The sequence below is a fragment of the Desmodus rotundus genome, chromosome 5 (genome assembly GCF_022682495.2).
Source record: "Desmodus rotundus isolate HL8 chromosome 5, HLdesRot8A.1, whole genome shotgun sequence".
Taxonomy (NCBI): domain Eukaryota; kingdom Metazoa; phylum Chordata; class Mammalia; order Chiroptera; family Phyllostomidae; genus Desmodus; species Desmodus rotundus.
In genome coordinates this window covers 84,745,133-84,773,080 of record NC_071391.1, presented here as the reverse complement: position 1 = coordinate 84,773,080, position 27,948 = coordinate 84,745,133, and the positions used below count along the sequence as shown (strand labels likewise).

General features: G+C 49.0%; 1 protein-coding gene across 4 annotated transcripts in view; it reads right to left on the bottom strand.

Moving 5' to 3' along the window:
- Positions 1-27,200, bottom strand: part of ZBTB16 (zinc finger and BTB domain containing 16) — a 203,351-nt gene extending 176,151 nt beyond the window's left edge. Inside the window, exons 1-3 of one of the 4 annotated variants that reach the window (XM_053924522.2) lie at positions 25,713-26,047; positions 25,006-25,122; positions 21,309-22,666 (exon numbers count right to left, since the gene is read on the bottom strand). In XM_053924522.2, the coding sequence (XP_053780497.1) occupies positions 21,309-22,576 (1,268 nt within the window). In that variant the 5' untranslated portion in view covers positions 22,577-22,666; positions 25,006-25,122; positions 25,713-26,047. The other 3 variants (XM_053924524.2, XM_024570825.4, XM_053924523.2) reach the window with 3 other exon arrangements.
- Between the last annotated feature and the right edge of the window lie 748 nt (positions 27,201-27,948).

The window sequence follows — 27,948 nt, the reverse complement described above, 5'->3', positions numbered from 1 at the left end:
AAGGAGGGACATGTTATTTCCAACTGGAAGCAAAAGGGAGGAATGCATTAAGAAAGGCTTTGAGAAGGAGAGAACATTTATGCTGGATCTTTAAGGCTCTGCCCTCATTTCAATGAGTGGAAAAGGATATGGTAAGTGAAGGGAAGAATGAGAGTTCAACACAACAGCAGCATATACTGAACTGCCATGTGCTGGATATGGGCTCAAAGGTTGTAACACAGATATGAAAAAGATGGTCCCTGCCCTCAAGGGGTGTATGTCCCTTATAAGGCTTATGCTGCGAAAGGGAGCAGGAGTAGAAATGCAGCTGGAATCTAGGCTCCTCGATGGCTTTGAACACCAAGCTGAGAACTTTCTACTTGATTTTCTAGAACAGGTAACAGAGAGCCGCGGCAGCTTTTTGAGCTGGGCAACTACAGGATCAGAACTCAGTTTCGGGAGGATGTGGTGAGAGCCACAGTCAGGGACACTGCAGGAAGGCTGGTTAGGAGACCTGGGTGACCATCCAGTTAAGTGAGTGAGGAAATGGGTCTGGAGAGGCAAATGGCGATGGGGAAGGCAAAGTAAGATCATGCCATAGATGACATCAGGGTGTGGGGAGGAGGGCAGAGTCTCTGGAAGAACATGAGGACACAGAAGACTCAAGAGGAAGGAACAGTGTTGAACTCACTTGACACCTACCATGCTCTAGTTTCTGGCAGGACTGGTGCACCCAGCAGGCAGTTAGAAAGGAATGTGTGCAACACAAGAAAGAAAGAAAAGGAAAAACTGGAGATAGAGATCTGGACGTCATTCACAGAGAGGTCAGCACAGAAACCATGAGACTGCCCGAAAAGAAAGGAGAAAGAGCAAGGACATCTTCCTGGGAATGCCCTCAATGTGGAATGACAGGGGTCACACTCAGCGTCAACTGGCACAGTGATAACCCATCACCTTCCCTTCCAGGAAGAGAAACTGCCAGCCTTTTGTAGATGAGAAAACAGACTGGGGCCAAAGTGTTTTTTGCTCAGAAGAGGTAACATTGGGATTCCAACCCAGATCCCGCAAAGCTCCATGAGCCAGATCACATGGCCTCTGGTGAGGGAGTTTCAGGAAGTACCAGGGAGGGGGGCCGGGGGAATCAATGCTAGAGTCCAAGAGGGCACACTGATTTCTAGAACTAGGAGGTCACAAGCGACCTTTGAAAGAACAGTGTCAACGTAGTCACACTGGTGAAAAGCAGACTGCAATGGATTGGGGAGCTCCTTGGGGGCAAATGAACCTAAAGTTAATGGCTGGGGAGAGTAAATTTGTGAGCACCCAATATGCCTTATGGGTGGCTGTGAGGATGAATTGTGTTCATGCAAGAGAAGTGCTTAGTACATAGTGAATGCTCATCTCGCTATTATTTACTGAGTACCACTATGTGTTTGGCATGCCAGCAGGTAGCGCAGGAGGAGAGGAGCAATAAAACACGATCGCTATGCTCACAGAACCTTTGGTCTAGCTAGGGAGACAAAACATAAGTTCCCACAGTTCAGTAACAAGGCAGCAGAGCTTATAATCAAATGATGCACACTATAAACACTGCAGGAGGTGAACAAGGAGGCCAGAGTGCCAAGGCAGTGGGACCAGGCTTCCCAAAGGATCCTGAATCCGAATCAATCAGAATCATTCAATTCCTCCTGACTCGAGTAGGTTTTGAAGACTGGCTGGGACCAGGAGACCAAGGAGAAGGGGAAAGACAATCCAGGCAGGTGGAGTTGAGGTGGCGAATGCCAACAACAAAAATGAAGTCATTCCCAACCCTACTCTCCTAGAACTGGCCTGACTTCTCAGAGGCCCAGGGTTGAGTTCGCACTACTGCATCATGTATGCAAGGCAGAGCACGACTGTGAAAAAGGACAGGTGTACACCAAGTCTAATGTGTGCCCATTCCATGTTGCCAGCCTCCCCCAAAGTGGAGAGTGACAAGTGAGCGGGCATTAGGATGGGAAGAACTTCAGGAAGAGAGAAAGCAAACAGTCAATCCAGGTAGCCTGCAAAGCTCTTTAGCAGCCCCCACTACCAAAGCTCAGAGAAGGCTGGCTGACAACAGAGAGGTATAGCATTCTAAACAACCACATGGCCTTACCACCCCCTCTGTCTTCCTCTAAAATCTCAGTTATCCAATCCCCAACAAACTAAGCCTTGCAAATGCCCAGAATTACTAGCATGGCATTCAAAGCGCACCATGATCTGGCCCCAATTCAGTTTTCCTGTCTGTGCTCCCATCCCATCCCGTGTCCATCCCATACTCCACCACACTGTATACAGGTCTCCCACCCCAACTCATACACTGCTTATTACACCTTTGCTTACCTCCTAGCTGGAAATGACAGCTCCTATCTCCACTTGTCTAAGGCCTAGCCATCCTCCAAGGACTGGCCAAATGTTACTTTCTCCATGAAGCCCTCCTGAGGCTTCAATCAGAATCATTCAATTGCTCCTTGTGCTGCCCCAGTACCTCACTTACATAATTGAGCATAGAGTCTGATACACACACAGCCATATGTGGGGGGTTTATAAGTGTCTCTGCATTGCCCCACAGCACTTAGCAACCACCTAGCACATATCAGGTACTAGCAAGTGTTTTCTGAACTGAGTACCCATGGCTAAGTCCTCACTGTACTTGGGTGTTCTTCAAACTAGAGGTGGCAATCATTAGTGAGTCTTGATTACCCTTTTTAAATAAAATGGGAGACAGAACAGAAGTGAAACGTCAGAGTCCATAGCACATATTAAAGATGAAGAGAGTTTCACTGAACCTTTGCTTTGAGGGGTGTGTGTGCCCCGGGCCAGGATGAGAATATGCTGCTCACTATGAGCCACAGCTTCCATTTTAGGGTAAACCAGCAACTAAAAAGGAAAGTTATCAGAAGTTTCACCCGAAACATAACTTATAAAGAATTCCACCATTCATTTGCCAACACCTCGCAGCTTCAGAACAGAACCATCATGGTAGAGAGTTTTGGAATTCAGACCAGAGCCCTCGCTCACCAACCATTCCGGCATGCTCTCTAGACCTGGCAGCTGGAAGCAGGAAGGCACAGGGCTCGTGCAAGTTGTCACTAGCTTTACAGCTTATGGGGATACAGGGGTTTACCCTTGGTTAACCAGACCACATGCATGAGTTAATCTAAACATTGTATTTTAAACCCAGAAAGCAGTATTCCTGGTAGATCCAGGGCAAGGAAACCTGCTCCCAGGATTGCTAACTTGGGGACCTCCTCTAAGAAGGAAATCTGACCTGGGCTTGGCTGCACAGGGCTCTAGGGCAATGCTCCCCTGTCTCACCTTCCTCAGCCTGGCATCACCCCTGCCCTCCACTCACCTCTCATCAACTCCATCCCCCAACCCACTACCCAGGAATCACATAGTCTGGCCACAGATCTCTCAATTGGTTCAAAAGACTCCTTCCTCAGGATCTCTTATTCTTCTAAATAATGAATTTCCCAGCCCTAATTCATGCAAAGAATGGATAATATACATTTCTCTGTTGCTTTAAGTCACAGCTAGTTAGACACCTTGAGGGAAGAGCAGCCTCTAGCTAAAGGGTCAGATAAGCTAAAATCAAAATAAGCCATCACCTCCAAATCTTTCAAATCACCACCTTTCCCCTCCCCTGGCCATCCCTAAGCCAGACCCCTGCAGTGGGCACGGAGCAACCCCCAAGCCTGCATATAACCATCTATTCAGGTAAATTTGAAGAGTGATCATCTCCTGATTCTTATCACCCCACAGCTCCTTTTCCATGGGGAGGCGGGGGGAATTAAAAATCACTGTAATCTCTGACAGCAATCAGAGAGTCTCAGCATACAATAGGAGGGAGATACTCAGAAGACATTGGTAATGTAAGTGTAACATCTTAAACAATGGAGGCAAGAGTCTGGTTCTTCTCCTGAGTGGTCAAACCTACCCGTTTATGTCACTACATATAATCACCCTGATGTGATCAGATCAGACAGTGGTGTAAAAGTTACATATCTGAAAGAATCTAGAGAGGGCTTTGAGAATGATGAGAGGGACTAAAGTCATGGGATAGGAGAAGAATGGGGAATGCATTTAGCCTCCTTACAAATATCTCAAGGGCTGTGGCCCAGAGTCCCTATGACTACAGAGAGGAGAATTAATGGGAGACATTAAGAACTCTCAGGAAACAGAATTAGCTGCTCAGTGAACAGTAACATCCTTGTCCTGGGGAGGAAGGGGGGGGTTCTAAGCAAAGGCTAGGTGGCACAGGGCACATGAGAGCCTCACAATGGGGACTGGCCACAGAAGTGCCTTCTAGCCCATCACCCATCATGGCAGGGCAACTCCAAAAGCCAGGGTACTGGTCCATCACCCCTAAAAGGGCAGGGGGCACAGTGCTATATAGCTCACCTGTTCATTCTGAAAGGGTAGAGAGTAGGAAAGATGGAAGGAAGAGGGTAAACAAAGTACAATATATTTCTACAGCCACTCTTTTTACCCAGGGCCGGGATATTAGAAAAGTCCACACAGTGTTAACATTCCAGGACAGGGGCTTCTAGTCAGACCCAGAAGCCCCAAAACCAGTTTCTGCAAGCTGGCCTCTGGGGGCCAGTGGGTGTCAGGCAGAGAAGGAAGATGGCTCCACCACCTTTGAACTTTAACTGACGTTTAGGAATTGTTTGTATTATATTTTGTTTGGGGTTATGGGTGGTAGTAGGTGCCAGGCAAGACTGTCCCCCTTTCAGCTTCTCTTTTTGAAGAAAGACAAAGAAAAGAGAAAAACAAAACAACGAAACACTCATAGCCCCAGCCTGTGTCTGGGCTGTGGGCGGCGGACATGAGTTTCCTCTATCCAACCACAAAAAGGCATCAGTGGAACCAGCGAGGGGCCCTGGAACGGCCTTTCTGAGCCAGAACCTGCCACTCCGTTGAGGTTAGCAGTTACCCAGGGGCCAGGAGCCACTCGGGCAAACAGACCCAGCTCCCCGTTACACAACGCCAGCCTTATCTCACCGTGCCACTGCCGGTTTGCGGCATTGCGTGGTGCCACGACCACAGCCGAGACTGGCCTGAGGGAGATAGCCGGCTCTCCGCTTGCTATCAGGGAGGCAAGAGAGCGTCCAGGACGGTTAGCCTCAATGAAGACATTCACCTTTCTATTAAAAGAGGGTCAGAGAGAAGGGTAACAGTCCTGCTGGCCAGCTTCATAGTGTCACTTCCTCTGAACCTGATGGCTGAAGCCCCTCCCCAGTCCACCTCCCTCTCTCAGTCCCTGCAACCAATGAAAAGAAATGGCAAGGGTCCACTTCATGTCATTTCATCAGATCTTGGTGGAGTGCCAGGTACCAGACACTGGAAGGATTGGTGATCACTCTCTAAACCCATTTTCAGACACACTCTGGAAGGCAGACAAGAAGCAGGAGCAGAAGATCAGGCTCAGAGGGACAACATCAGTGTGGAGAGCTCTGATGTCCCTCCTCAAACACCTTCAACACCTCCGAACTGCCCCAGAGCAAAGTCCAAAAACTAGTAACAGTTATACTTCCTGAGCAACTACCTTGTTTCAGGCACTGGGCAGGATGTACTGAATGCACTGTATGAAATCCTCAGGCTATCCCACACAATATCCCACACGATGAGCTTTAGGGATGAGGAAGCCATGGTCCAGTGCTTTAGGCACAGGGCCAAGATCATGCCATTTGCCAGTGACAGCCTAAGAATCCACCCATGATTTCCCCACTTCCCCATGCTGCCATCCCTCCTCCCTGGCCTAGCATCTGTGGCACCTCCATCTGACACCATCCTACCCTTCCAGGATTAGTCATCCTCATTCCAGTCAAAGAGATCCCAGCCTTATCATAATTGCAATTTCCTAGTTTTTTGTAGCACTGCTAGCTAAATCTCTCTCCCCTACTAGGTAAGCCCACAGGGCAGAGGCTCCACCTGTCTTGTTCATCACCAAATGTCCAGTGCCCAGCACATAGTAAGTGTTAAACAAACTTTTTTAACCTTCACCCGAGGACATGTTTCCATTGATTTTAGAGACAGAGGAAGAGAAAGAGGGAGAGAGAGAAACATGGATGTGAGAAAGAAACATCAATCGGCTGTCTCCCTTTGTGCCCTGAATGGGGATCGAACCCACAACTTAAGTATGTGCCCTGACTGGGAATTGGATCCACAACCTTGTGGTGCATGGAACGATACTCCAACCAACCGAGACACCCAGCCAGAGCTAGACAAAATTTTTTAATTAAAAAGGAATCCCTCCAGGTAGAGGGCATTTCATCTCTGAGTTTCCTTGTGCTTTTTCTGTATACCTACCATAATCTTTCCATTTTCTACTTTCTATCAGAGTTACCAACATACACGTACACATTTCAAGTATTTTAACTTTGTTCAAATTACCAGCTACATAAGGGCAAGTCCCACGTCTTATTCATCTTTCCATCTTAAATCACCTATAAATATAAGGACTCAGTGCACAGTAGCCTACTCAGGGTGAGCAGAAGGGTGAGCAGAAGGTAGGCTAATGAGTCCCCCAAAAGGTAAGTCACCAAGCCAAAATCCACCCAGCACCCCTTATCCAAAGACTCAAAATTGCCCTCAAGTAGATTCTATTCTTACCTCCTCTTTGGTGGAAGTGGGAAGCAGACCTGGGTAGTCATAGGCCATGTTTGTGAAGGAGGAATTAAAGTAGGCAGAGAATGAGAGACATGGGTTCTAGTCCTGGTTTTGCCACTAGCTTGCTTTGTGACCTTGGGCAAATCGCAGAGGCTCTCCAGACCTTCACTTATTCCTCCCTAAATGAGCATGTTGAAATAAACCTTTCTATGCGCCCTTCCAGCTTTAATATTCCATGGTGCTTGGTCACCTTGAGAACCCACGCCTGCAAAGCAGGTGGCAAACTGTGAGTGCCTTCCTCATCAAGTGGCAAGAACAGGGAAAAAGGGCACTTACAATCCCCACTTACACTATTCCTCAACCCTCCAAACCTCTGCTAGTGAATAAGCCAGTCAGTCTCCCTCATAGGAAGGATGACAATCATCATTTGAATACAGATCTGAGGGAAATAAAAGGGAGAAAGCAGATACTAAAATGGATTTTCAATAAAAAAACTCCCTCTAGTTAAAGCTGAATTTTTCCCACATACGTCTGCTTTCACAGATCTCGTTTGGGAGCATTCAAATTAGCACAACCTGGTCTTAAAAACCGTGCAAAACACATAGTAAGCATTTTGCTTTTATTTATGTCATCAATGGTTTCAATGAGAATGACTCATCCTTCCTCATTAACACTCTGTTCTAATATGGTTTACTATAAATAATGTGGAGAGGGAGAGAGGGGAGAGAGGAAAATAAGAGAAGGAGAGGGGGAGAGAGAGAGAGAGAGAGAGAGAGAGAAGTTCTGAGTGACTGAAATTCTGTGACAGCCAGGTCACAAAACATCCAAGTCTGAGAGTCAATCCCAAGGTGAGTATGAGCTCCGCTGGCAGCCGGGTAGTAGTTACCATAGAGAAGAAAGGCAAACATTGCTCCCTCCACTCTCCAGGTGTTCAGGGCAAGTTAGAAAAAGGGGGTCTAGTACACACTGAGGATATGAAAGGCACCTGGCTAAGATTTTAACACAGGAGCACTTTTAACCTTCCAGAAACTTCCCAAGAGACAAAGGAGGAACTCAAACACAGGACACTGGGCCTTCAAAGCCTACTCCCTTAGAGTCTATGTGTCAAAACTCAATCCATTCTTTCTGACCCCAGGCTACATCTATTGGTGGTGGTCTGTACTTTTTTTTAACAACAGAAATGTGCTGCAGGACCTCAAACTCACAGGAGGCCAAACCACAAATGCAAAAAACATTTCAGCAATAAGAGGAGTCTGCCCCGGGACCAGGCAATCAGTAGCAGCAACTCCTTCCAAACAGAGCAGTTGGACATTACCAGTCCCTTGGCCTTGTCCACCTCCACCTAAGAAGTGAAGTCAACATTCACCCCAGGGCTAAGCTGACAAGTCCTCTCTATACATTCTTTCCAGAACCTACCTTCACAGTCAGACACAGTCACCTGATGTCATCACTCACTACATTCACCAGATTTGTCACCAAATTATTTTGACCATTTTGAATAGCCAAATCTACCCTCCCAACAGGCAAGTCAAAAGAATATGGCACAGACTTCAGAAAGGATTCCAAAAGATTTCCAAATGTGTGGGGCCGTGGCCATATCACAGGATTAAGTGACCACTTATTAGATACATAGGTTTCTTTATTTTATATATTTTTAGAAGTCAAAATTCTTATTTTGAACAAGAATAACAATTCTTATTGAAAAAAGTATTTAAAAATTATAAAAAATAAATAATGAGATAATTATAATCTCATTATTAAAAATTCTTATTTTATTAATTTATTTATTTTTAGAGAGAAGGGAAGAGAGAAACATCCATTGGTTGCCTTCCATAGGTGCCCCAACCTGGGACTGAATCCACAACCCAGGCACATGCCCTGACTGGCAATCAAACCAGCAACCTTTTGCTTCTCAGAAAGACATCCAACCAAGCCACACCGGTCAGGGCAATGTGTAGGCTCCTTTAGAGCAGCAATAACACTTCACAAATTAAGACCTTTATATTCACGATGCACTTACATTATTCATCTATTATTTCATCTGCTGGCTGCTAGCACAGGGTTAGTTAAGTACTATTACCAATTTAACAGTGCCCCAAACAGACGATTTTACTGGTTCCTTTCACAGTTTCTCCCCTGGGCCAAAATAACAGGCCTCTAAGGACTGGTTCTATAGCTCATAGTGCCTGTTTACAAAGAACCTTCACTGTGCTATGCAGCTTATACATACTTTATTCACAAAACCACCTTACAGGCGCTGGCCTCATTTTTTACAGAACAAGGAAACAGAGGCTCAGAAAGGCTAAGTACCTTGTTCAAGGCACACAATACATTCTAGATCCTAAGTTTTCACTCAGAATGCCTCACTCTAAAGCTTGAGCTCTTACCACTTCACATACACTGTCCCTAGAAAACACCACCTCCCGGATAGCCTCCCCTTTGACAGAGGGCACCCCCTCCCAAGCAATTCCTGGGCATTCTGAGTATTTCACTATCGGCAGCATCTCATGGACTTTGGGCTAGCTGTTTCAACTTCCCAGTAAGTCTGCTTCAGAAGATACTCCTGCTCTAAATAGCACCCTCTATGATCTGCAAACATGACAAGGACATCAAAACAAAGCTATCAGTTGTCCTCCTAGCTTGGGCAGCCAGTCCAAATTCCTTTGTTTAATTCTCAGACAGCTTATTGACTAGGTGATGGGGTCAGAAGTTTTTTTTTCACCTAGCCTCTTCCAGAATCCGGCACACTGCTTGAAGAAGCAAATTCAGGGCAGATGGGAAAAGTCTACCCATTTAAGATTTTAGATTTACATATTTTTAGTAAGCACCAGTTACTTACCAGCCAAAAACTTGTGGGAGTGAGAGAGGGTTAAGGGAGAAGATCGGAACGAAAGGAGCTTAGATTACCTACAGCATTTCCCTGTTTGTATTAACACAGGCACCCACAGCCCACTCAGTGAAACGTTCTCAAGAGACTTTGCATGTCTGCATGAAGGAGAAAAGTAGATGAGGGCAGGAAGCTGATAAACTGCGTGATAAATGCAGCTGCTGTGCTTTACAAGATACCTGTTTTCTTCTACCAGGTGCTTTCACACATCTCCACCCTGTCTGGAAGAGGGTCCTGTCTGCCCACCTGGTCCCTCCTTCCTAACATACCACCCCTCACCCTGACCCCAACAGTTTATCTCTGCATATTGAAAAACTGGCATTTATCAAGTAATCTACTCCTCACAGATTGTTAAACAGACCACAGGGGTTATCAGTGGAGTTGATACAGAAAGATAAACAGCAACCTCTTACACAAATAGCACTAAGAATGTGGGACTGGCCACAGGACAAAACTGGAATTTAGGAAAGAATATTAATGTTAACATTTCTCCTCAGTTTCAACCCTGAAAACCTGCAGGAAGAACCTGGAGAATATTCTCTGGGTGGATTTCCCTCTTCTTTCTTACACAGAGGGGCAGGTGTGAGTGTAAGTCCATCCTGCTTTGCAAAGGAGAGTGGTGGCCGCATGTCTGACTGATAGAGTTCTTTTCTGTGACTACAAACTTGCAACTACCATTTCATTTTCCTGGGATTTCAGGCCCACTGGAATGTGTTTTGCTCGGAAAGGGAGGAAAAGGTATTCTCCAAACTGGGAGTAGGGGTCAGAGGGCAGTAAGGAAAACAGCCACAGGAACTAGGAGTCCTGGGTTCGGAGACACAACCCACGTGACCAGGAGACACGCCTACTCCAAGGCTCTACCGCTCTGCCCTGCTCAGACAGAATCAGGTCCAGGTGCCATCCTGTCAGACTCTCCTGACTATGTTAAAGGAGAACTTACATCAAGAGGTGAGTGGCTCCAAGTGACAAAAGAATTGCACCCGGAGGGACAGAGCAAGCTGCTTCTCACACTAGGCTGCAGGCTGGGGAGGGGGAAATGGGAGAATGACAGAATCCAGGGCTGATGAGAATGAAAGACTGAATGGAATAGGCTAATTTACACAGGAAGTAAGCACTTACCAGACCCTTCATCTCAACACACAAAACCCTCGGCCATATCTGGAAGCAATTACATCCAGTTAACATGATCTGCTCACCACTAAAATTAACTACAAACAGAAATATTTTTCACTTTTGTAACAAGGGGATGCCAAGGTTTGGCCTCTCCCCTCCAACCACCCCCCTGCCCCACTGAATCAACTGCTGGGGACTATTTAGCAGCTACTCAGCTCAAAAAAACAAAAAACCACTCTTGTAGCTGTCAGGGCACAAAAAGTAAAACAGTGGGTAATTATGAAGGTGGGGAGGAGGGGTGGATGCCGCATGCAAACCACTGTGCCAAAAATTGAGGAAAGGGGCCAGTCCCGTGGGTCCTGCATGAATCTGCAGCGCCCAGAAGTCCAGCCCTGGTGTCCCACATGCAACTTTCAGGAAAGAAAAATGTTTTTAGAGTCATTTGATTTAGCAGCTGCTTCACATTGTTTTTAGGTACCATCTCTATCCTTTCTGCCAAAAGGACGGAGGTGGGGGTATGTAGGGAGGTAGACTCACAAATGCTAGCAGATCCTTAATTTAGAAGAGCATTTGGGGGACAATCGTCACGATTTAGCTTTCGCACTAACATTTCCAAGCCCCACTCTACCAATGACTTCGAAGCAGCTTTCACCTGCTAGTTAATTGAGATGTGCACAGTTTCTCACGTGGAGTATTAAGAAAGGGCTGGGAGGAGGTGAGGACTTGCCTCCTTCGAGTTGTATACCTAAAATGGGCCAGCGTCCCAGTCTCCAAAACTCCAGGTCCAGCTGCCTCCACCTTCTCTGTCCTTTCTCTTTGCACCCAACCCCACAATCAGATAAGGACATTTTCTCCCCCTAGAACTACTGTCAAGGATGCCATAAATACTGGAGACTTGTTTTCAAGTTCCTGCAGGAGGTGTCATCTCCCACCCGTTCCACCACAGGCCCATTTTTCCAGGACACACTCTGCAGCTTCGTCTGCAGTGCAGTTCACTCCTTTGTCACCAGGGCCCTTTAAAGCAGCAACGGCAGCAGGAAAAGTAACACGTCCATTTGCCAAACAACTCACAAACATGTCTCCTCAAAAAGAGTGAGGCAAAACTTTCCCTCGAGAATAAAGCCAAACACTGCTGTTCTCCACAAAATTCACGCTTAGAAACATTACTCCCAGGCCAAAAAAGAAGAAGAAGAAGAAGAAACAACTTAGGTTGCTTGTCTTGAGTGATTCCAGGCTACGATAAGGAAAAAATGGTCTTAATAAGTTAAATGGAAAAAAGTGCCATGCCACACTTTCCAATTTTTGAAACAAGTTTACAGTGGGACTGAAAGAAACGTGCATGTCCTTCCACACACTGCAACAGGATGGCATGCTGCATGCTTGACCCTGGGCTGCATATTCTGTATGCCTCATCCTATGGACAATATCACAGCAACACTATGAAGTTGAAGTTATTAACTTCCTCTCACGGATGAGAAAGCAGGTACTTGGGAATCTTACCACAGACACACATCTTCCAAGATGCAGAGGATGAATTCAAACCCAGGTTCAACTGCAAACACAGTGCTTTCCAGCTTCCCACCATTCTGCAACCAACAACCCCAGACAATGTTGAAGCTGCAGGAATGCAAAAGCAAGCAAATAATCACCCGCCCAAACGCCCCCTCCTAGAGACGAGCCCTGTTAGCTTGTGGAGGTCTCTCTGCACCCCCAGACTCCACACACATACCTAGGCACTGACACAGTCACCACACAGCCATCCAGGCATGGAAATGGTTAAGTCGCCCTCGGTGAATAAATCAAAAGTTCAAGGCTGCAACATACCAGAGTGATTCCCTCTTTACATATGACAAGAACCAGAGAGGGGCTGAAATCCCAAGCATCCTGAGCGGGGTCTCCCCGGCCTGCACAGGTTACGCCGTCAGGGTCAGGGCCGTGGACCTTTAGCGGCAACATTCATTTCCTGAACAGGACAAGTTCTCCTGACCATAAAGCTAATAGGAACTTCCTCGCACGGCGAGCTCCGGCTGACAGGGCTACTTGTCACTGGCCACGCAGGAGGAGAGCGCTGGTTCCCATTAGTGGATTATGATGCCAGGTGCTACTAATAAGGTACATCGGCAAGAAACAAGAGCCTGCTAAGTTGTCTGTCCAACTCTGGAAGTAATCAGGCCTAGGCTTCAGGGTTGGGAAGGGGTCTTACCTAAAGAGAGGGGTGGGGAGAGTGGGCAGGTTAGCCACAGTAGACCCGGCAGCATCTAACCTGCTGAAGGGCTTAAATCAATACATTTCAAACCCTCCCTCTGCATTTCCCCCAGCTACCATAAGAGACTCCCCAAATTAACATTAATAATGTTTCCCCCAGCACTCCAGGCCTGATGGATCACGAGGGCCATTATGGTCGGCCACATCTGCTTCTCACTATGGCAAGGAGGGTTGTGCCAACAGGCCTAATGACATTAAGATCACAACGCTCTGCTAATCCTCTTAGAGACCAACGCCAGGCGAGGGTGACCGGGCTCAGAGAGCTACTCCCTTGTCAGGCAGGGGTCACAAGAGAAGCAGGAGGGAAGCAGGGAGGCAGCCTCAAATGTGAGTCCCTGATGTGTGCTTTCTATTACACGTACCACATTTAATACATTTAAAACCACGTTGAGAGGCAAGGGGGCTAACCTCACTTTACAGGAGAGGAGTCTGACGTTCAGACAGGTGAAAACATTTGCCCAAGTTCACAACATAGCTCTCACATTCGAAGTGGGTCTAACGCCAGTCTTCCTGGCACTATTGACCTTGTCCCCCATAGAGACAATGGTCTGGTGGTACATCTGTCTTGTTCTTGGCATGCCTGGTGCTGCTGGGCTGTTTGTGTGTATGAGGCCTTACTTATTATTTCAGGGGGATCTAAATGGCCCTAAAGCAGGGAAAACCCTAAAAACTACGTCCAACTGGCCATAATGTTCCTCTTCATCGACATTTCTTGACAAAAGCCTAATTAATAACTTCACCAGTAATACCCCACTGTTTTGGGAAGTTCTTTCTCTAATCTAACTTGGAGTCTTCCTACTGCAAAGCTGAACACAATGTGTTCCTGCTGAAGAAAATCACATCTTGAGGATGGTGTCAAAAGTGAGCTAGGAATTTAGAATTAAGCAGGTTTTTGCAAGTTTTCAGCCGAAGTTTCCATGCTGACAATAAAGTACACCAGACCCCTCCTTGCAGCTGCAGGCATAAGCCCCACATAGGCAAAACCCAACTGTAGTTTTCCCAGAATCAGCCAGCATAATAAGCACACCGGGGCTTTTAAGGGGAAATGGTAGAAAGGGGAATTTCTGATTAGGCTGGCATGAAATTAGCAGCATGGATTTTTATTTTTGTAAGTGAAAGCTTCTTTCTCTCTCCCTTTTTGTTTTTTTCAGTCAGTACAAAGGCCTCTATCGCTCCAAGATGGTCTCTCTGTGTCTGGTAAGAGCCGGTATAGCATAGGTAGTTCTCCTTGAACCCATCTGGCCCCAACCACCTAAACTTCACAGTAAGCAGTCTCTTCCCACTTTCCTCCTTTGCAGCCACCAGAGGAAACTGGGCCAGAGCAGGCCAAGCAATGACCCTCCTGGTCACCGGGTGCAGGCAACATGAGCTGGTCCTTCCTGCATCCCCCCTTCCCTTCTGATTCCACCAGGGGCCGAAGGTCCAAGCAAGGTGTTATGGAAAGAAGAGTGAACAGGGAACCAGGAGATCTCAGCACAAACCCTGGTGCCACCCTTTACTCTCTTACCATGGAGAAGTTCGTTAACCTTTTGTGTTTCCCTTTGCCCATCTGGGAAAGTAAAATTAATATCTACCTGACAGGGTGGCTAGAGGGTTTGGAAAGATTCTGACTACGGGTGCACTGAGCCCAGAACCTGGTATGTGTTAAGCACTCAAAAGAAAGTTTGCTAAAGCCACCCTTAGAAGACTATTGCACTGGGGCCAGGAAAGGGAAGGAGCCCTGGAAAGCCCAGCATCCACAAACCCAGACTTCCCTCAGTAGGAAGTGTTGGTGCTCATCTCTGCCTCAACCACAGGGACCTGCTCACCTGGCCACTTGCGTGAGCAACAGGGCACTGCATCAGTGAGCCTCCTGGGCATTTGCAACTGGTGATGGTGGAGAGTGGCCCAGCTAAATTTAAATGAGAACTGGAATGACTCATCAGGCCTCGGGTCAATAGGACAAAGAGTACCCTGGCCACCAAGGTGCAAGGGATCAGCTTCTCCAGTCAAATGCGGGTGCTCACTGTGTATCAGCCCCAGACACACAGCATTGGAGGCAGCAGTTGTTACGTTGCTGTATGAACCAGTGCCTCTGGGGAAAAGCAGGAGCTGGACCGACACAAATACAGTGTGCCGTGTGACACAACAATGGCAATAAAAATGCAAGAGCAAACATGTATGGAGCACCTACCTTGTGCCACCATTCCTTGCACTTGACAAATATTTACTAATTAATCCGTGTAACACACCAAGTGAGTAAACAGTTATTATTTCCATTTTACAAACAAGCAAGGAAGAGGTTAAGTAACATAACCACAGTCGCACAGCTGGCAAGTGGTGACTTTGGGGATCCAAACCAAATAGTCTCATTTGCTCAAGATATACATTCATTATGTGTAAAACATGGGGTTGGAGGTGGGGCAGTGGGGATGCCGTGGTAAATTTTTTTTTCTACTAGAATTACTACCACTGAGTCAGCTCTCACCTAACACTGCCAGCACTGAACTTGACTAAGAAAACCTTCAGTTATTGTGGAAAATCCAGGAATCCTCCACTAAACAAACTAAGCCATGCCTACATTAACTCAACAAGGCTCTTCCCACTCAAGCTTTCTGCTGGACTTGTTTTAAAGTCATTAATTTAAAAAATTAAAGTGACTAGAAATGTTTTTCTTCTGAATTAGCAACAAATCAAGAGTAGCAAATGGAATTTGATTTTAACAGCTTAGGAAAATCACTGTCTTAAAGATTCACAGTGTTCCTAGAACGAGCAGTAGGTTAAAGAATTGCTGAACTAGAGCTTGCTTCCCCAGTCCCTCCCACCAGTAACAGCGCTATCCAGTAATGACAGCAAGTTGAAATGGAGCTTCTCACTGAGATGAAAGAGTTTGCAACTTTCCTTCGCCGGAAATAAAATCAATCATCTTCAAAATTTCCAAGAGTTCAGCCTAGATCCCAGATGACTCAGTAACCCTAAGCAAGTTACAGGCAGACTCGAGTCTAACTGACCCCTATTTTAGCTGGAATCCAGATTCCAAAACAGAGCAAAATCCAATGGATCAAAAGGACTTCATGAAGATGGAGGTGGGTGCACAAGCGGTAAATGAACTTTTTGAAGAGCTCAAAAATCCAGGAACAGTTTGTCCAAGTCCTTAAGTTTACAAATGAAGAAATTAAAGGTCAGGATGAAAAAGAGACCAACAGTGCTGACCAGAGCTCGAAAAGAAAAAAGAAAAGAAAAGAAAAGAAAAGAAAAGAAGAAAAGAAAAGAAAAGAAAAGAAGAAAAGAAAGAAAAAAGAGAAAAGGAAAGGAAAGGAAAAGAAAAGAAAGGAAGAAAAGGAAGGAAGGAAGGAGGAGAAAGAGAGAGAGAGAGAGAGAGAGAGAGAGAGAGAGAGAGAGAGAGAGAGAGAGAGAGAAAAGGAAAGGAAAGGAAAGGAAAGGAAAGGAAAGGAAAGAAAAGAAAAGAAAAGAAAAGAAAAGAAAAGAAAAGAAAAGAAAAGAAAAGAAAAGAAAAGAAAAGAAAAGAAAGAAAAAAAAAGAGCTGGGTCTCGAGGCCTGGCCTTCACCGCAGCTGGCATGACACCACAAAGCCTTTGGCCATCTTCTGATCTCTACAACCAGAGCCCTCTCCAAAAGACTAGATCTCCAGGAGCCCAAGAGGTTATAGACCTAAGTCATTCATCACCCCCAAAGGATACTTCCTAGAAATAGAAATGGATTCAGAAAGGATTTGGGCAAATCTGTGAATGACAAAGCAGCCATAAATAGCTACGAAGAGAAGCTGGGCGCCACCTGACCTTTAGGATTGACGTCAAGGAAGATAGCTGTAGCCTCCTATGGTGGCATCTCAGGGGCAGGGTTGGCAACCAAAGACTAGGTCAGATGGACCCGACCCAAAATGGCAATGCACATGTTCTTATATGGCCTGGCGTGGCGCACCCAGAGCTGTGAACTAGAAGGCGAGCTGAGTTCCTGGTCCTATCCATTTATAACTATGTGACCTTAAACAACATCACTTAATGGCTTCAAAGCTCATTTTCCTCATCTGTAAATTGGGGCTGATAATGGCCCACAATCCCTTATCCAAAACCCTGGGGTGCTTCAGAAATCCAAAATGTTCATGTTTTAGAAAGGAACTATGGGGCTGATAGTGTTTGCCCAGTTCCACAGGAGTCTAAAGAAGCACTCTGTAATCAAACACATTAATATTTCTGCAGCAAAACATATGAATATTCAAAATACATAGGATAAATATAGCCTCACATCAGTTCAGATCAGGTTTTGTCACTAACCGAGTTTGCTGCCAACTTACACAGAACCTATCAGCTTTCAAAGCTTTTCAGGCTTCAGAATCACAAATACGGAATGACGGGCCTGTATCCCCTTTGGGGAGGATGTGAGATTAAGAAAGATAAAGTCACTAAAGATGCTCTGCAAAGGAGAAAGTGCTACAACTGATAAAAGGCGTAAGTAATATTATTGCTGTTGCTAACGTGATTCCACAGCATACTCATTTCCTGACAGAATTTGGTTTGGCCTCACAGATGCCTAACGCTGGCAGAATGATGAAGAGGGACCAAGAGTTCAGGGCAACTCCTAAACTCTCAAAAATGGCCAAAATCAAGGTCAGTGGCTATTGGCCCTCTACATAGTCAACCACTGAAAACAGGGCAAGTGGCCACCTGAGGAGGCCAAGGCAAAGGGCCAGGCAGAACTCGGACATCTAAACTACATGGCTCAGACTGGGTCCAAGGAGCTGGCCAGGACCGCTCCTTATGGTTCCTGAGCATCCAGGCAAGAACCAGGCAAGAGGTCTTACTCTGTGTGTGCAGGACACACACTGCAGCTGTTCTAAGGGTTTGTCTGTAGAAGACCCAAAGCTCCTGGGAAACCAGACCCCACTCTGATCCTGTAGCACTGAATTCAGGAATATATTATGACCAGGCTGTATGAGCCTAGAGAGACAGAGGGCTATAAATGAGGACTACGTTCACACTGAAGTCGACCATATGGTTGGCTCCCTGTAATCTTATCACATATGTAACTCTGAGAATGAGAAGGTGTACCTGGCCCATTTGAGCAGGTCCCCAGAGCAGTAGATCCAAACAGGCTTGTGTGCAGAAGTGCTCTAGCCTTTCAGAGAGAGAAAGGGAAAGAAGAGAGACTGAGCCTGAAGAGTCCAGTCTTCCAGGAGTTTAAGATGACCCTCCCAACATCATCCTCCTTCCCTCAGTCATTATCTTCTATAACGTGGGCTTACTCAGGTAGGTGTTTGGGTCCAGAGCTTGCTCCTCCATGTACCAGGAAAACGCTACTGATCAGGTGTTCTGACTGTTATGATTTCTTCTGCTTTAGGTGAGTAAGTCCCATTTGATTTACTCAAGTAGTGTCTTTGACTGGTTTTTCCATCAATCCGTAATACCTTTGACATTGCTTTTACATCTCAACGTGCACCGCAGGGACCATGGTTTGACTAAGTTTCATTCCCACTACCTGTCGTGCCTACAGGCTCCTCTCTCGCCAGCTTGGAGAACAGTCATGAAGAAACCTATTGATGGGATTCCATAACTAACTCTCCTTCCTGCATTGCTTCCCAGTGCTCTCCCCTTCCTTCCTCTCCATGCCCTTCTGCTCCCCAAGAAAGCAGCAGTAACTACGAGGCACTTAGCCTCTACCAACACTCTAGCCTACGGGCTTAAAAATGAAACCTATAGCCTGTTATTTCATCATGTTCATCACTGTTACATTATAACCAATTCCATAGTCTCCTGACGTCAAAATCTCCAACTCTGATTATTTTGTTTTGGCTTTTTGTTTTTACTGGTCGCTGGGATGTGGAGGGAGGAAAAGCGAACAGCAGGAAATAGGTAAGTAGCACCTTAATCCAGGAGATTTGAGGGAGAGAGAGAGAAGAAAGGCCTCCCACAAACTGCTTCTGATCAGGGGCCAAGGGGCTGCCAGTCTGAGCGAGGGCCGAGGGCCGAGTAGGCACAGGAACATTTTGTCCCCTCCTTGATTTTTTCAGACCCTCAGAACTTTCCACCCAAGGCACTGCCCCAGGCTCTAGTTTCTTGGGCTGCAGCAGCTTACTTTCCACCCTCAGTCAAAAGCACGTTCTCCAAATCAGCAGCCCACAGCATGACACCAAGGGTTCCAGGACCACAAAGACAGAAACATTCTCTGCAAAGCCCGATGGCCAACACAACCGTGGTGGAAGGCAGCTCTGTGGACACTACACACTAGAACTCGGAGTCAATGGGGGTTATGCTGAAATGAAACCCAAACAAGATGGGGGACAGAAGGGTTAGTTCTCCACTTTCACTATGTGCCAGTCACAGCTCTAGGGATTTTTCTCAATAGATATTATTTCATTAATTCAGCACCCCACCATGCTGACGACCTCCATTTTAAAGAGTGTAAAACAAGGCTTGGAAAGGTTACATAACTACCCTGAGCTCCAGTTTCACCACCCCTGCTCTGTGGAACACCACATAGCCAGCCCTCAGCCTCACCCCAGAGGGCTGAAGGCCCCACAGAATGGGAGGGTGATGATCATAGAACCGCTGGAGGGTGATCACTTTTGTAGCTTTCTCAGGTAAAGAGAAGCAATCAGAACCTGGGGGGAGCCAGAAAAAATGTACTTTCCACTACAGCCCATTTCCCAGAGCTCATAACTGATATAATTCACATCCGGAGAAGACGATAAACCTACCTGCTCGACTTTGGGGAGGGGGTTTCCTCTTTAGGAAAGTCTGAGCAAAAACAAACACAACCTCAGTCTATTTCTGAGCTGTACAAGCATCAAGACAAACCTTAGTGGCGGTTGTTTTTCGCACCCACCAGGAAAAAAATCGGCTACATTTAGTTCAGCAGCACTTTCCACAAGGTAAGTCAGTCTCAGAGCCACCGATTAAGCACTGTCGGAGCAGGTCCCGGCTCAGCTTGGAGTAATCAAGACAAATCTCCAGATGCCTCCCTTCTGCCTCACACACTTAGATACATCCTCTCCTATACGAATGAGAAATGGAGGAAAGGGGTAGACAGAGAGGGGTGCAAAAGTGGAGAATCCCCCAAGATCAGCCAAAACGACATACTAGGAAATGTTATTACACTGATAACAGAAACTGGATTTCTCAACACTATTCATCTGACCAAAGGACTAGAGGGTAAAATGATGGGTGTGTTGTTATGACAGATACAGGCAAACACCAAACCCTCTACTGATTCCGTCCATATTTATTCCACTTCTGATGAGCAATTTCTAAAGCCCTCTGTTCTACAGGCACGATCCTCTTCAGCAAAATGCAATGGGGTTACAACCTGACTTTGAATCCAGCTCAACTCCTGCTTTCTCTGTGATCCTGGTCTCAGTATTTCCTCATGTTAAAAAAAAAAAAAAAAAAAAAGGACATCACCTATCTCGCAGGGTTGTGTAACAAAAATGTGACTCCATGTAAAACAAGTATTGAACCAGACATGCCAAAAGACAGGGGTGTTAAACTCATTTTCACTGGGAGCCACATCAGCCTTGAGGTTGCCTTCAATGGGCAGAATGTAATTTTAGGACTGTATAAACATAACTACTCCTTAACTAGGGGCAAGGAGAAGGGAGCTCGGCACTGCCACTGGGTAGAAACAAGGTGCTGGGCCAGATAAAACAAGGTGGAGGGCTGGATTCGGCCCGTGGGCCTTGTGTTTACCACCTGTGCCATAAGAGCTCAGTGGATGGTTATTTCATATAGAAGAAGACGAAGGCCAGAGGGATGCCAATGCTGACCTGAAGTGGCATTTAATTCAATATGGGCAAATATGGGAGAAGAATATGGCTCTGCAGGTCCATCCTTCCCCCCTGAATTTAAATCAACTGCTTCTGAATGTGTTTAAAGGAAAAGAGTAAAAAAGAAGAGGGGAAGTCACGTTCCTGGTGATGAATGTTTGCCAGGAATGATGTTCGTTCAGAACCTGCAGCTGCTCTTGTGGTCTAAGCAGCACCAGCCCCTCCCACCCTCCGAAGCTGCAGCAGACTTGCCTTGTCAAGACCCCACTGATGGGAACCTGGGTACCTGAAACCTGGCAACATGGCCAAATCTAGGCTGTGGGAGACCTTCATCCTCAATCCCACTTTCTCTCCTCCCTCCATCCACTTTATTAGTCACTCCAAAGGAGAACAAACCCAACAGCAGAACAAGCAAATGGGAGTCCAAAAGCAGAAAGAGAACCAAGAAGCTGGGTCCATGGGTTCCCCAATGCTTAGGAAAGATCCCAGCACCCTTACCACACTTAAAAAGCATACCCCCAACTCTAAGACTTAGAAAGAAGTGGTATTGTACAAATAGCAGGGAGGACAGGGAAGCCAGGCCCCAAGCCTCGGGAGCAGCCAGGTACAAAGGCAGGGTGCCAGGGCCAGCGGTTGGGCCTGGATGTCAGGTGGGACCGGGGAAGGACCTACCTGTGTTGCTCCACAGCCTCGTTGTCAGGAAGCTCCACCCCACACACACTGCACTGCTCCCCGATTGTCCGACTCTCTGACTTCATGCCCACAGCCAGCTCACCCAACTTGTTGAACAGCTCCCTCTGGATGAAGCCCTGTGGCAGCAGACCCCCATAGGTGCTGAAGTCCATGGAGACAGCCAGAGCAGGCTGCACGTGGAGGCCAGAGGACACTGAAGACGGCATGTTCAACACAGAGTCAGCCTTATGGTTGGGCAGCACAGAGTAGATACCCAGATGTTTCTCAGCTGTGGGCGCCGGGTGTTCTAGTCGGCCTGGGGGACCCTGGCCAACCTCAGCTGGGGGTGGCAGCTGCTCAGTGCTCTCCTCACGCCCATAGTGCAGCTCCCTAGCACTGGTGATGACACTGCTCCGAGTTGGGGTCCCAGGCCCCTCTTTGCCCCTTTCCTCAACCTTGTCCCCCATCCCACCTGAAATGCTAGACTCAGCTGTCCCAGGGCTGTCCTGGCTGGGCACCTCATCCACCTGCATCATCTCTGTCTTCACCTCAGCCACCCCAGGGTGCCGCCCACCCCCAGTCATAGTCTGCTCCTCATGCCCTGCAGGTGGCTGAAGAGTTCCCTGCAGGAGAGACTGTCCTATGGTCATCAAACTGTCCACTGCAGCCTTGGTGGGACTCATGGCTGAAAGACCAAATGAGGTGGAGACTGACGGGCTCTGGTCCACCATGGGCCCAGGGAGGCTGTGTGCAGCCACACTGGCATAACCACTCTCCTCACTGGAATGCTTTGAGATGAAGATGTTCTTGAGGTACCGAGCCTTGCGGTCCTCTTCTTCCTCTGCCCCACCGTCCGCCATGGTGGCCTCTGTGTCATTGTCATCTGTGGCCTGGATAGTCTCCAGGATCTTCAGGCACTGCTCCTCCAGGTACTCGATCTCCAAGATCTCGGCCGCATATAGCAGGTCATCCAGGTCCTCCGCCTTGGCTTGCAGTGTGGCCGTGTATGCGTACTCCAGAATCTGCTGAAAAGTCTTTGGGGAGAGGAAGTCCAGAGTATAGTGCTGGCTGTTGCGGTGGAAGAGGATCTCAAACATCTTGCTGGTGCAGGCCAGCACAGTCCGGTGGGCATGGAACTCCTGGCTGTCCACCATAATGACCACATCACACAGTGTCCCGGCCAGCCGCATCTGGTTGGCCTTGCACAGGAGCCCTGTGGGGTGGCTGGGGTTCTGCAGCTGGATCATGCCCATCTTTGTCAGATCCATGGTGCTTCCCGCGGCTTAGGCATGAGGCTCTCTTTCCTTCCTGGCTCTGCGTGGTGGGGCAGGGTGGGTTTCCTGGGCCAATGGAAAAGGCTAGAGAGGAGAAAGGGGAAGGAGAAAAACAAGATGACAGAACAAAAGGTAAATTAGTCAGTGTCCCTAAAAGCAAGAATTTGAGCAATATACCACAGCACCCTGCCCTCAGTCAGTTAGCAAGAGAATCCTAGAGATTTTAATGGAAGGGAAGGGGGCTTCCTAGAAGTCTGGGAGTCTGCCTTTACAAACCCACGAATAAGAGCAAAAAGAATTGTCTGCCATTACCTATGCCTAATTCACTGTTAGGTGAAGTAAAATGAAAATTACAGGGGAGTCTTCTGAGTCCTCGCCTTTCTGTAAGTCTAAAAGTGGGGGCAGGGGGAATCCTGTGGAAGGCCAATACATTATGAGGAAGTGCCCAACACTTACTGAGACTTAGTAAACATTAAACCCCTGCCTTCGGTCAATTTAAGCACTCAATTTCCCTCACAGACCCTTGTGCAGCAACCTTCATCTTCAAAACGAAGTTGTTCTAAACCCTGCTTCACTTGGTACTTGTACTCCTTGGTAGCCCCAGGAGTACAATCAAGCCTAGCTGGGCTAGTAGCCTGCTCCCTGGCCCACAGAAATCTATGAGCAAGGGCTCTCCTCCTCCAGGCCCATCCTCTCACCACCAGCCAATGTCATCACAGTCTCTGTCTCCCCACTCTTCTCAGCACGGCAAAGGGCTGACAGACCCTGGCCCCCCTTTTAGACGCTAACAGGAACACGTACACATCACCCACACATTAACTTGGGTCACTTCCACCCATAGTTGCCGCGAAATTATTGTATGTGTGATCCAAAATCTGAACTGTGTGTGCATTCATGTGCTTACACACCAACCGGAGAGGGAGACACAGTTAACACATGGGTGCATTTCCGTCCTGCCCACAAGTGCCCTGTGGACAGAAGGATCTGTAAAATGTAGAAGAACAGGTCATGGAGGATCTAGGAAGAGAGAGCATAAGAAATAGGCACCCTTGCAGCCAGGAGTGTACATGCTAGGAACATGACCTCCAAGTGTGTCCCAGGCTCCCAGGAGTGGTCAAGTCCTGTGGCCAGGAGCAGCAACTGATGCTGGACGTTGCTCCCAGGCACTATAAGTGATATTGGCACAAGCATCTATGGTGTGAGTTACAACCAGTATGAGGGGAAGACGGAGCTGAGAGACAAAGGCCTCTCCCAGAGCGCAGTTCAGGATCAATAACAGGACTCTGGGACTCCTGAACCTTTTGAAGAGTGTTAGACCTCACAGGCCCAGTTCCCTCCCAGCCTCTGTCTTGCTGTGGTCAATACTGCAGTGAAATTAAGTAGGAGCAAAGCTGAGCAAGAGTTCTTTCTCACTCTCCCAACGCTCCCTGCTTCTTCCCTCAGAAGGAGCCGCATGGATTCCAGAGCCACAAATCTCTTGCAGAAAAGGGTAAGAGAAGGGTAAGAGTATGGCTAATCAAGACACTTTTGCTGCCCACCCTGGTATGAGGACTGAGACCACCAAGAGTGGGACGGCCATTCATCCCCGCCTTGCCACTATACGCTTTCCCGCAGACTTCTGGGTTTCGGAGAACTAGTAGGGAGCAATGGAAAGACTGGAAGCTGTGCTACCTGGATTCCTTCCCAAAAGCAAACCCCTTGGGTCCTAAGGGAAATCAGGATGCCCTCGGTCGGCCATCACCCCTACCCGCGCAGCTCAGCGCCGGCGATTCGAACAGCGCCCAGCCGGGCGGCGCGGGAGAAAGCCGGCGGTAACTCGCTCCAGCTCCGAGGATCGATCGCTCTCTCACACACCCCCACTTGCCAGCCACCCCCACGGAGACTTGGATATGACTTCGGCAAACTTAGAGAGGCGACTTCTCCCGGGGAGCCTGACGGTAGAAGGAAAGGGAGCTGGACTAGGGAACAGGGAAAGCGAAAGAGACCCAGGCGAAAAGCTAAGAGTAGGGGCAGGCTGGGCGCCTAGGCAAGAGCGGCGAGGAGGCGGACCCGTCCCACCGCGAAGGGGAAGCACAAAAGCCCCAACGAGAATTACGGGAGAAAAGATTAGAAGAAATCCTCCGGCCCTCCCTCTCCGACCCAGGGCCGTGATCCCCGGGAGCCACGGGTAGGATCTCCGGCCTCAGGCCGGCGCCGCAAAGCAGCCGGCGTGCCCGACCCAGACACAGTGCGCAAGTTCCGGGGAACCCGCTTGTGAGTCGGTACAGAGTGCGCCTGGGCGTTCCAGTGTGTCCGCGGGCCAACGAGACCTTGCGCATTTCGAGCGCCGGCGGGAATGTTTCAGGGGCTGTGCGAGAGTTTTCTCGGCGCACCGGGGTGGGAAAGGCATCCCGAATGCATCAGGTGCAGAGCCAGGCACCCACCGAGTGCGACCGGTAGCGCACAGCGAGCTCCAGCGTCACGGCCAGTCCCGCCGAGAGCCGAAGAGGGCCCGGAACCCTGAAGACCCTCTGGAGCTCCACCACGGCTGCCCCTCTCTCCTAAAAAGAAGGGATCAAGTCCAATCAAGAAGGAAAAAAAAGGGAGGGGGCGCTCACAGCGTTTTTCAAAGAAAAACAAACCCAAGCAAGTCCCAGTCCTGCTCCCCTTCGCCCCCGGATCCACTCTTGTGATCCTCTAATTCTAGCTTCCCAGCCGGCCAGCGAATAAATACACAAACCACTACCCTATCTTGCGCTCGCGCACCGGTCCGCATACATATGAGCACCCACCGGCTCCTCCGCCGGCCGCAGGCGGTACAAAGCCTCCGGATCCCCAACCTGCCGCTTCAGCCTTCAGTCCCCGCAGACTGCGCTGCCCCCAACTCTCACCCCAACCGTGCCCTGGAGTGGAGGGGTTGGGGTGGCAGCTGAGCCCAAGCTGACAGTCGGGGCTCCTCGTTCTAGCCGACCCCCAACTGGTAGTGGCAACGGCTGCAAGCAGCAGAAAGGGTACAAGCCGAATAAAATCAGGCACAAGCCCAGCGGCCGAGTGGCCGGAGAGAACGCGCCCCCCAGACCTCTCCAACCCAGGGGCGCCTCGGCTCGAGGCTTTGGTTGGGCTGTGCGCACCTCCCCGGTCCCCCACTCACCGCTGCCTAGCCGGGCGCTGTGGGGTGGGTGCGCGTGCCTCTGGGGGGAGAGGGGGTGTGCCAGTGTCGGGGAGGGGTGTTGCTGGAGAACTGTTGCTCTCGGTATCACGGCTGCAGCGGCGGCATCGCCCGGCAGTTCGCAGTACCCGCTCTCATCGCCCTCAACTCCTCTCTGCTGGGAGGTTAGCAAATCACCACCGGCTTCGGCGCCTCCGCCGTGTCCCACGTCAACGCCGAGCCCCCTCCCCTGCGAGGCCCCGGCGCCTCTCCATCTTTAGTGCTGGCGGCTGAACCGGGCTCCCTGCCCACAGCTACCCCCCCTTCTCTCCCCCCTCCCACCTTGTCCTCTGGCTCAGCCCGCCCACACACCCCCCCTATTCCCCTCACCGCTCCCCCGACTCCCCCTCGCGGGGCACTAGCCAAGCAGGCGCGCGCTCCCCGCCCCACCCCTTCCCTTCCCTCCCCTCTCATCACATCCCCTCCCTTCCCAGCGCGCAGCGCTCCAGGCTTCGCCTGACATCTAGCTGCTGCTGGGGCTCCAGCGGCCGCAGCTCACTGGCCAAGCGGAGAGGAAAGAAGGAGCTCATGGAGAAGAGTGCCAGGGACTCGGAACCCTTAGTGGCGGCAGTGGAGTTGAGGTGCGGGAAGCAGGCCCCAGCTTCAGCTCCCAGGTTTTTAATTTCCACTGGACGGGGGTTTTGTTTCCCCTGCTTCTCCAGGAGCGGAGTTTTGTCCCTGGCTCCAATGTTTGCCCCAATTCAGTGCGTGTCATCTCGTCTTTCACTTTTGCTCCGGGCTCAGGGCTGCATCCTCTGTACACCGAAGATCGGTTTTAGATGGTCACTTTCCCAGCCCAAGCTCAGGCCGTCTGTGCCTCCCGGTGCGATGTGCCTCTGGGCGTTGAGTAAACGAACTGCAAGAAGTCTCCAGGCGCAGGATTTGTGGGTCCTGGTAAACCAAGTAGAGAGGGTCCACGGGAATCCATCGCTGGAGATGGACGCCCGATTTTAGCTGTCGCCATCCCCGGGGACTGAGGTCGAAGCCTAAGAGAAACTTTTGTCCCTCTCAGTCTTAAGCGCGTCCTCGGCTTTAACCCCCCAGGAACCTGGTTGGAAGCAGTTTCCGAGAACTGTGCCCTGTTCCACGCAGTCTACAGGGGGCAGTGAAAACTTGCAGAAGCTCCCGACCCCACAAAGTGCCTCCCCTTCTCAGCTGGCTGCTCCACTTTAGAGTGGAGATCACTAACCTAGGGGTAGAGCACCAGAAGAAATCTGCCCTTCCTCAGTAGCGGGGAACCCCCCTTGGAGAGCCCCCTTCTCCCTTTCCCTGGAACTTGGCGACAGTAGGGATCAAGAGGTGGGAAGTGCTCTTCTAGGTGCAGGCTGTGGTAGCCAACTAACCTTCAAAAGCGTAGCGGTGGGGTATCTGAACAGGCCCCTGAGGTCATGCAGTCTTAGGAAAGCCGGGTTTCAAACACGGAGTCCCGAGTCTCCACATTCTGTCCCTGACACGCGGGTGGGTCAAAGGTTTTCCTGAAGATTCACATATAATCACATCCGGATGTGTGCCTCTGGCACTGCCCCAGACGGAGAGTCAGGCCACAGAAACTGTAGGGTCATGGAAGGTGGCAGAAGCCACTAACGGGGGGGGGGGGGGGGGGGGGAACTGCTTCCAGCTGCGAAAAGCCAGACAGCAAAGTTTACAAACCAGAGCTGATATGGGTTCCCAAGAGCTGCTGATGGGGTAGTCCCAAGGACAAGAACTCCGTCCCAGCAAGCATCTCTCCTGTCTCCTGCGCCCAGGGAAAGTGCTGGGACCTGCGGGAATCAAGGAAAAGGAGAGGACGGCAGAGGGCAGAGAAGCACACTCGGAACTGCAACACCTACCTGATGCACAGGAAAGCCCAGGCCCTGGGTATTCCTCTTGATTAACAATAAAGACGATTTTCTAGCTAAGGTCTACGCAGTCTGTAAGAGCAAAGGGATTTGAAGAAAGTTAAGAAAATTGGTCTGCAAGGAGAGGAGAAAAGACCTTCCTGAATGCTTCACCAGGGAAATAGAAAATTATTGAACTGACTGCGTTTCAGCCTAGACGGTGCCTGCTGAAGGTTGCTGTCTCACAGTCCACTTCCAGTACCAGCCCCTCCGAAGTGCAGTTGCAGGAGAAGCATACAATTAGCCCTTGGTCCTAATTTCCTATTAATCCTCAAATCAGAGAAAGAGAGAATCTCTGGAGA